The sequence below is a fragment of the Ascidiella aspersa genome, chromosome 4, assembly GCF_963924565.1.
Source record: "Ascidiella aspersa chromosome 4, kaAscAspe10.2, whole genome shotgun sequence".
Classification (NCBI taxonomy): domain Eukaryota; kingdom Metazoa; phylum Chordata; class Ascidiacea; order Phlebobranchia; family Ascidiidae; genus Ascidiella; species Ascidiella aspersa.
Window position 1 is genome coordinate 15,626,276 of NC_139450.1, and position 8,393 is coordinate 15,634,668.

An 8,393-nucleotide genomic window follows, 5' to 3' on the forward strand; every position below is an offset into this window, starting at 1 on the left:
TTCATCAAGATAAAATCAATATTACTGTCTGCAAAAAGGTCAAATTTTTTGCAACCCGTTTGTATAATACATGGAATTATCAGGGGCATATTTACTTTTATGAACTTTAGATTTGGTCTGGTAAACATAACTCGCAAGTGAACATGCCATACTTTTTTCAGTGGTCAAAGGGTCACACAATAGCTCAATTAGCTTGTAAACTTTTAACTGACCTCAACTATATCTGGACACAAAACAAGATATCCCTTCGGTTTCTTCAAAAGAGCCCTTTAATTTATTTAATTTTTTTATAAAATCTAACCAAAAATCTTATACTTTTGAAACACAGTTTATTTTTGCTCTTTTGTCCTATTTTTTTTAAGCCTTGCACAATTGTTAAATTACGGCATATAAACCCCAAAACAGGTAACACTAATTTACGGAATTATGAATGGTCGGAACGCTCACTAATTTACGGAATGGTCGGAATTTTCGGAATGGAATGAATAGGGCCAAAACTAATTTGATGAATGGTCGGAACGGAATGATCTGTCGGAATAGACTGAACTGTCGGAATGGAATGAATGACGCTGTAGGAGCAGAATGAACTGTCGGAATGAAATGAACGAAGCTGTATGAACACAATGAACTGTCGGAATGAAATGAACGAAGCTGTAGGAACAGAATGAACTGTCGGAATGAAATGAACAGAATGAACTGCCGGAATGAGACAACGAAGCTGTATGAACAGAATGAACTGTCGGAATGAAATGAACAGAATGAACTGCCGGAATGAGATAAACGAAGCTGTATGAACAGAATGAACTGTCGGAATGAAATGAACGAAGCGTTAAGAACAGAATGAACTGTCGTAATGAAATGAGTGAATGAACTGACATTCCTAAACCAGTATATAATTTTAGGGCGCTGGTCTAGAAACCTACCACAGTTATAAAATCAACGCACAAAATTTGAGTTAGGGTGCGGGTTTGGGTTAGGGTGGGTCAAGTATTATTATTAAATAAAGAATATAATAATACTTGACCCACCCACACCCAAACGCTAACTTGCACCCTAACTCGAATTTTGTGCGTTGATTTTATAACTGTGGTAGGATTCTAGACCAGCGCCCTAAAATTTTCTACTGGTTTAGTAATGTCCTTAAAATGCAGATTCCGACAGTTCATTCCGTTTCGACCATTCATCAAATTAGTTTTGGTCCTATTCATTCCATTCCGACCATTCCGTAAATTAGTGAGCGTTTCAACCATTCATCATTCCGTAAATTAGTGTTACCCCACAAAATTTTATACAAAGGAATATTTTAAGATATGTATAATATGTGATTTCAGATGATTTGGAAAATTCATTTATATTTCAATCAACTTAATTTTTGTAAACTGTATCTATTTACATAAAGTTAATAATAATAAATTTAATGCCGAAAAACAAACCCAAAAAAAGTAAAGGGAAGGGGTACAAAACGAGGGCAGAGCAACTGCAAGGTTAGTTAATATATTTTTATTATTAGTATACCTTTTCTATTGTATTGTCCTCCTTTCTTTTTGTTATTTCTACCACATGTTTGTAACCTTAACAACTTTTTCATTAATTAAGGGGAGTCCAACAACTTGTCACAAGATGATGATACATTAAGTGACACAAGTAGTGTAGCCACAACTGCAAGTGAACACCAAGAGGAAACTTCAAATGGAGGTAGTGTTTTTTCTTTCGTATGTTTTATTTTATCAACTGAAATTACAAAAGTCTGTGGCAAACTAAAAATCTCTCATCGGTAATTGTTTAAGGGCCATGACCGGGTTTAGACAATGTTAGTATTGAATCTAAATGAAATTAGGCTTACCGCTTATTGAATATTATAACATTATATATTTGTTATCCATTATGCATTTTATTATTATTAGAATGTAATCTACTTTATTTTTGCTAAACTTTTACACCTTTTAATAGACACAACATCTGAAGTGTCATCAGAAGAACTAGAATCAAAATTAAAAGAAGCAATTGAAGGTTTAAGTGAAAAAAATGCAAAGCATAGGTAAAAGCATTTATTTATGTTTTATGCTAAATAGATCAAACATTTTTGCATAATTTACTTTTATTTCATACAGTTTGATAAAAATGTATTGAGTAAAAAAAATTATGTAAACATTTTTGTTATACACTTTTCTTTAAACCATTGGTTCTCAGCCGCCGATCCGACAAATATTTTACAATTTTATATCTGTTTTTTTTTATATTTTACGATTTTATATCAAAATGCTTGGTGTTGTAGGTTTGTCCATCAAATTTAGAACTTCGCCAGTTCTGTAATTTGCAGCATTGTCAGGTAACATTAATGGTCTGCCTACGTCATCGAATGTCACAATGCTGCAAGTGTTGTGCGCGATTCTTTAAAGTAGGCTGCAACTCGTTTAACAAGTTCGCTGTGATTCCGAATTTTTATGGCCCCCTAGGAACATAACCCACAGTTCGGGAACCCCTGCATTAAGGAGTTCTTTTAGACAGTTTAATCGTTTGTACACTGGTAGGTCAAATCGCGTTAAACGCAAACTTTTTCTAGCCGGCGATTCACCCACCAGTGGCTCGCATAACTTTAGGAAACTTATAGAGTAAAGCTTAACATTTGCTAGTGTGATAGATCGTAGGTAATATATTGTGAGTAATTTCTGTTTCAATTGTTGCAAAATGAATCCTGCATCGTTTAATGGGGTTGCAGTTGTCGTATATTTTGTCAGGGGATATTTTTATGGGCCTTATTTTTATGGGTGGTTCAATAATTGGGTCCTTATAAATAGGGATATTTACAAGGTTAATTTTTGTAATATTATATATTACACTTTTGTTTATTTGTTTTACGGTTTTCAATATTTTTAAAAGTTGTTTCCTTTTGGTTTATCAATAGCATATTGACGAACAATACAAACGGGAGATATATTGCTATATTATTACTGTCGCTAGGTAGGTGTAAAGAGCTTCCAATAACTTAACCATACTACTTTATAGCGAAAAAAATAGAAGACGCTCATAATTTTGAACTAATAAACCCAATTAAAATAATAAACATGAATTTTAAAGAAAAAATCCGAATATGTTAAGTTTTAAAGTTTAACTTTATGAGTACCAGACTATAAACCAATAAAACTATATGAGGCGCAACTAGCCTAACATCGCATCGCCGTGAACGTAAAAAAAAACAGTAATTTTTTTCGTACAACCTACCGGTGGGTCACAACGCAGTAGGTAAATTTTACGCATGACCCAATGGAGGGTCGCATCGCCGTGAACATGTTAAGTTTTAAATATAAGACTGTATGTGAAAGCTAAGAAGACTTTTAGTTGCATACTTTTGTCGTAATAACACTTTGGGTTGATTTTGAATTTTGAAGGTCCGCAAAATTTGTTGTGAAATTCTACCGGTCCGTAAGCTAAAAAGGTTGAGAACCACTGATTTAAACCTTTTTCAATATGTTATAATCAATATTGATTTAATTATGCAACTTTTTTTTTTTTAGACAAATTTGCCTGTTATACATACGAAAAGCTTTTTCATCAACCTGGCTTTTAGAATTTTTAGACAACTTCCAGGAAACTTTGCTTGATTATCTTGAGAAATGCCTGAGAAAAGGTAAGCTACAGTATATAGAGTTTGTTTGCAACTATTAAGCAGGTAACTGAACCATTAATGGGGTGATGTGTAATGCCAATAGAAATAATAACAATTTGCAATTTAAAAAGCTATTTTGTACTGGTATTTAGGCACATTATGTTTAGTTTTTTAACAATATCTTTAGAAAAAAAATTGTTTTTAACTTTTTGGCATTTAAACAATTTCCAGAGGATCTTTTTTGCTATCAACAGGAAAAGGAGAGGAACAAGCACTTGCGGCAGACACACTTGCTGCAGTTGGAACACAGATTGCATCTGGAGAGGATGGGGAACGTCTTTTTGCACAATTTAAGGCCACTCTTCTTGTGATTATTTCAGACAAGACAGCCGCTGTTCTGGCGAGAACCAATGTAAGCTGTTTTTGATATTTTACAAGTAAAATTTTAAAGGCATCTTATCTACTTCATAAAAGTATGGTCATTGGTCAACCCTTGTGGAGAACTTCCAAATTAGCCGAAGCCAAGCAAAATGCTTGTCAGCAATATTTGCAATTTGATAAAGGTTATGGAAACATAGTTCAAATCATAATTGAGATGATTGCAACTGAATCTTGCCATTTACTATTGCCAGTGATGTAGATTTTAAGATTTATTGTCAGCAGCAAAAAAAATGATAAAAAATATATCCAAAATTATATCCTAATTACCTAAAGCTTTGCGTTAGCCAAGGATTCGTAAATTTTCTAATCATGCTTTTGCCAGCATTTTACAGACCAGGGTTTTGTGACATGCAGAAAGTTTTTCCTGTACTACATTTTTCCTTTTTATTTGACTACACTGATTAAAAAAAATCCGACCTCAGCTTATCCCTGAAAGTCTGGTTCACAATCTTAAAAAGTCTGCTTACGTTTAGTTAAAGAGTTTTTGCTTTAATAAAAAGATGAGATGTATGTTGCAATGTACTTTATTAGTTATTACACAATTGAAGTAACATATACAAATCAGATATTGACACTGTTCGAAAAAAATTGACATTGGTTGATCTCTACTTTAATTGATAAGGTTATACAGGATATGTTTGGGTTTGAATAATATCTTTAGCAAATTTGCAATTTACATAATTTCAAGCAGTAAAAACCAAGTTATCCAGTATCCATTTATACATGTATATCTGCTTAGATTGTGAAAATATTACACAATTTTAAATTAAAATATAATTTTGTTATTTAGTGCTGTAAGGCAATCGGCTTACTGGCTTTCATGATAGTGAATGAAATGGAGGAGCTCTACACTTGCATGTCTGCATTCGAAAATATTTTTCGAATGTCATACCTTAAGGGTGACAAGAGTGTGCCAAGTGTTAGCCCTGCTAGCTCTGATCTGCACACAAGTGCGCTTTCTGCATGGAGTTTGCTACTTTCAATTTGTCCTTGGCCAAAGGTTGTTGAATGTGCTGAAAGGTGGGCTTGAGTTGTCATTCATCATTACCTTTATTTTAGAAAGTAGTTTTGTATTTATGTATTGTAGAGCTTATTTACTTATACTATTGCGATTTAGTTCATTGTACATCGTGTAAGTTACTAAGTAAAAACTGTCAAAAAATAGTTTTGAATTGTCCCAGCGCAAAACTTTATAAACAGCTTCTGTATAACTATTTAAAACATCACTCTTATTACTATTCAGAATTTTATTGCTGTTAAGCAAATGTTTTTATTTTGTATTTTCACAGTCACCTGTCAAAGTTGCCAGAATTGCTGACTAGTAGCAATGTAATGCTTCGTATTACAGCTGGGGAAACCATAGCTTTGTTCTATGAGATTTATCGTAGCGAGGATTCCGAGGTAAACTGCGTTAGTTTGCACTTTTTCTTATTCAAAAAGAATTGTGTGGCCTCACACCAGATGTCAATAATACACATATTCATGCCGAAACAATTTTTTTTTGCAGAGGTTGGTACGTCGCTTGTTGAATGTTCATGATCTGGTGGAAGATCTGCATTTGTTGGCAACTGACAGCAGCAAACACAGAGCGAAGAAAGACCGTAGACAGCAGAGATCGAGTTTTAGAGATATTTTGCGTGCAGTTGAGGTATTTTGATAATATATAATTCTGTTTAATGCAGTAATATCACTGTATGACCTATTTTTTCTCAGAGTATGTAATATATTTAAATGCCTGAGAATTGTTTAATTAAATTGCGAAAAAATTCAGAGTGCAGATGTTCCAGAAGACAGTGTTAAGTTTGGAGCCGAAGTTTTGTACATTTGTTCCTGGACTGGAAAGAGGCAATATGCCTCAGTACGTGATAGCTTGTCCACAGGCCTCAACTTTCATTTAAAAGTAAGAATATATGGACTCTTATTTGATGATTGACACAATTTGAAGTTTTCCTTCAGCAATAATTTTTATTAGGGTTTTTTTCTTTAATCTTAATGAAGAAATATTATTTTTTAACATATACTTGCAAATACATTTGCCTTTAGTGTACAATAGAGTATAATATGTTTTTATTGTGCAGGAAAATCCGTTGTTACGTGATATTTTTGAGCTTGGACCACCTTTACAGGATGGTGAATCCAAAATTGGTAAAGGTTCACATTTTGAAAGAGTAAGATGTTTTTTTTATATTTGCTGAAAGGTGACCCACTTGGCGTGTGACAATACTATAGTATATAGGAGCGGCGTGCAATAGCTTTTAATGGAAGGCAAATTTCTAAAAACAATGTTTGTTTTTGTAGATAAACATGGAAAGTATAAATAAAATTGTTCACGCACTACCGAGACTCTTAAAGACAGATGGTTTCAGTTTTTTTACATTTTACACAGCAGCAAAATACGTTTTAGTTATGTTATTTAAAAGCGTTGGAATTTTGGCAAGGACGTAACAATCACGACAGTCACAAGTTGACCATTTTTTAGTTAAAATCGCCTATGTTAGACTGGGTATTAGCGCAGACAGCAAACAGCCAGGAACTTGAACTGCGCTTAACTCAACGTTTTTAAGAAGAAAAAGGTTGATTTAGTGGTGTCAATTGTGGACTGTTTTTCTTTCATTCTCTCTAACTAATTAAACTCCTGTTTCATTGCTAAATTATTTCTGTGTACGTAATAAACTGTTCTATTCGCTGCAGCGTTTTGCGTTTGGTTTTGGTTTCTCATTAGCTTAGGACGCATTACCAAATTACATTTAAAGCATTGCTGCTTTGAACAGTGTATTAACAAAAACGATAATAGCTTTTACAAATAAGAAGTCCGAACCCCCAAACCTCCCCTGGATATGCCACTGCATTGTGACCCATCGAAATTACTTTGTTTATTTTATAATGAATAATTTTAAAGAAATTTATACTTACATAAAGGATTCGTAAAATTAGCCTCTACTTAAAACATTTTGTATTATATAGTTTAAACTTTCAATATTTCCTTCTCGTTTTATTTTTATATCCCTTTTCTTGGTATGCAAATACAATTATACGTTGTTTTTTTTAACGTAAAAAATATAAAAGGCCTATTGGTTTGGCAATTGGCATATAGGTTCGTTTCAAAGAACTACGACAAGCCACTCGACACCCTTCCACAGGTCTTAGTTTTGCTTTTATTCCCTTTCCACAAATATCTAATTGCTTTAACCTTATTCCAGAAAGTTTGACGAAAATTAAAGCCATCGAATCGCCAAAAAAAAATATATAGTTTAAATGTTTCAATGCCGCCTTTCGTTTTTGATCTTCAACAATTGATTAATATACGCCAAATTTCAATTTAGATGTTCGAGCAATCTGTAAACAATATTAACAATATCATCAAAACTAATTCCTTACAATAATTTTTAAATGTAGTTTTGTGCAGTTTTGTTTTTACAGCACAGGAACCATTGTTTTGGGGTATTTGTGTCTGACTGTGCTATAATAGTATACAGGTCGTTTAACAATTTATGTGTTTTAACATTTTTATGTATTTGCTGTAATAGTTTTATTTGCAGAATATACCTTCTAAGCTAGAGCTTTTTCTCTGGTATAACGCTGTATTTTATTTGCAGCATCTGTACAACCAAGCTATTTTCAAAGCACGAAGTGTGATTCGTGGCCGACAACGAGATAAGCGCACCGCGTTTTCAGCATAGCCTCAAGCAGCGAATTTTGCTTGGTTTAAATATGCACCGTGTGATTACGTTTTGTTTCACATTTGATGTCTCCTAGAAGAGTCCCAGGTTATTTTCATACTTAAATGAAATAAAAAAACAGTTTGTTTTGTTCACATGTTTTCGGTTTGCTTTTTCATCTGTGCGTTTGAGAGGGGCTAATCTAGTCATTCGTGTGTCTATTCGATTTTAATCCTTGCGTTTGTAAGTAGCCGTTGCTAATCGTGCATTTTACTGATGCAAAGGATAATTATTATTTCTGTTGTAAAACTGTGATGAAATGTGACACACTACAGTGTCCGAAGTCTCATGTATGATTTAAAATCCTGGATTCTGCGGTGTTTGAATTTTAATAAACTTTGTTGAGGAGTTCCTATATGTATCTATTTTTGTTGGTCAGAGTACGAGCATAAGTCCCAAAATCAAACGGTCTTCGATGCCAATGTGCTATAGCAGCTTTAATTTGTTTTTAGCGTGGTCTTGATAAAAATATATACCCCCATGTTCCGATTGCATTCCAGTACCCTTTTCTCCCAAAAAGCTTTGGCGTCGAGTGCTTGTCAAAAAGTACGCCAGTGAAGTCATATAACGTGAACTATCGCCATCGTGAATCAATAATGAAAAAATTGGCCTTTGTAGCGCATATA

General features: G+C 33.5%; 1 protein-coding gene across 2 annotated transcripts; it reads left to right on the top strand.

Moving 5' to 3' along the window:
• Window positions 1–1,331: 1,331 nt before the first annotated feature.
• On the top strand, window positions 1,332–8,120 carry LOC146148159 (interferon-related developmental regulator 2-like). Of its 2 annotated transcripts, none has more exons than XM_083387146.1 (11): window positions 1,332–1,484; window positions 1,597–1,698; window positions 1,951–2,038; window positions 3,516–3,628; window positions 3,862–4,019; window positions 4,839–5,068; window positions 5,338–5,449; window positions 5,556–5,696; window positions 5,820–5,948; window positions 6,127–6,216; window positions 7,645–8,120. In XM_083387146.1, exons 1-11 carry the CDS (start codon window positions 1,418–1,420, stop codon window positions 7,726–7,728), a joined length of 1,314 nt encoding a protein of 437 aa, XP_083243272.1. In that variant the 5' UTR covers window positions 1,332–1,417; the 3' UTR covers window positions 7,729–8,120. The 2 variants fall into 2 exon arrangements, with proteins under 2 accessions (XP_083243272.1, XP_083243271.1); XM_083387145.1 differs by having other exon boundaries at window positions 1,597–1,695.
• The last annotated feature ends 273 nt before the right edge of the window (window positions 8,121–8,393 follow it).

Coding starts and splice junctions, on each gene's coding strand:
- LOC146148159 (XM_083387146.1), top strand. CDS start 1,418: ATGCCGAAAAACAAACCCAAAAAAAGTAAAGGGAAGGGGTACAAAACG. Junction 5,069..5,337: donor GTTGTTGAATGTGCTGAAAG/GTGGGCTTGAGT, acceptor GTATTTTCACAG/TCACCTGTCAAAGTTGCCAG. Junction 6,217..7,644: donor AAGGTTCACATTTTGAAAGA/GTAAGATGTTTT, acceptor TTTTATTTGCAG/CATCTGTACAACCAAGCTAT.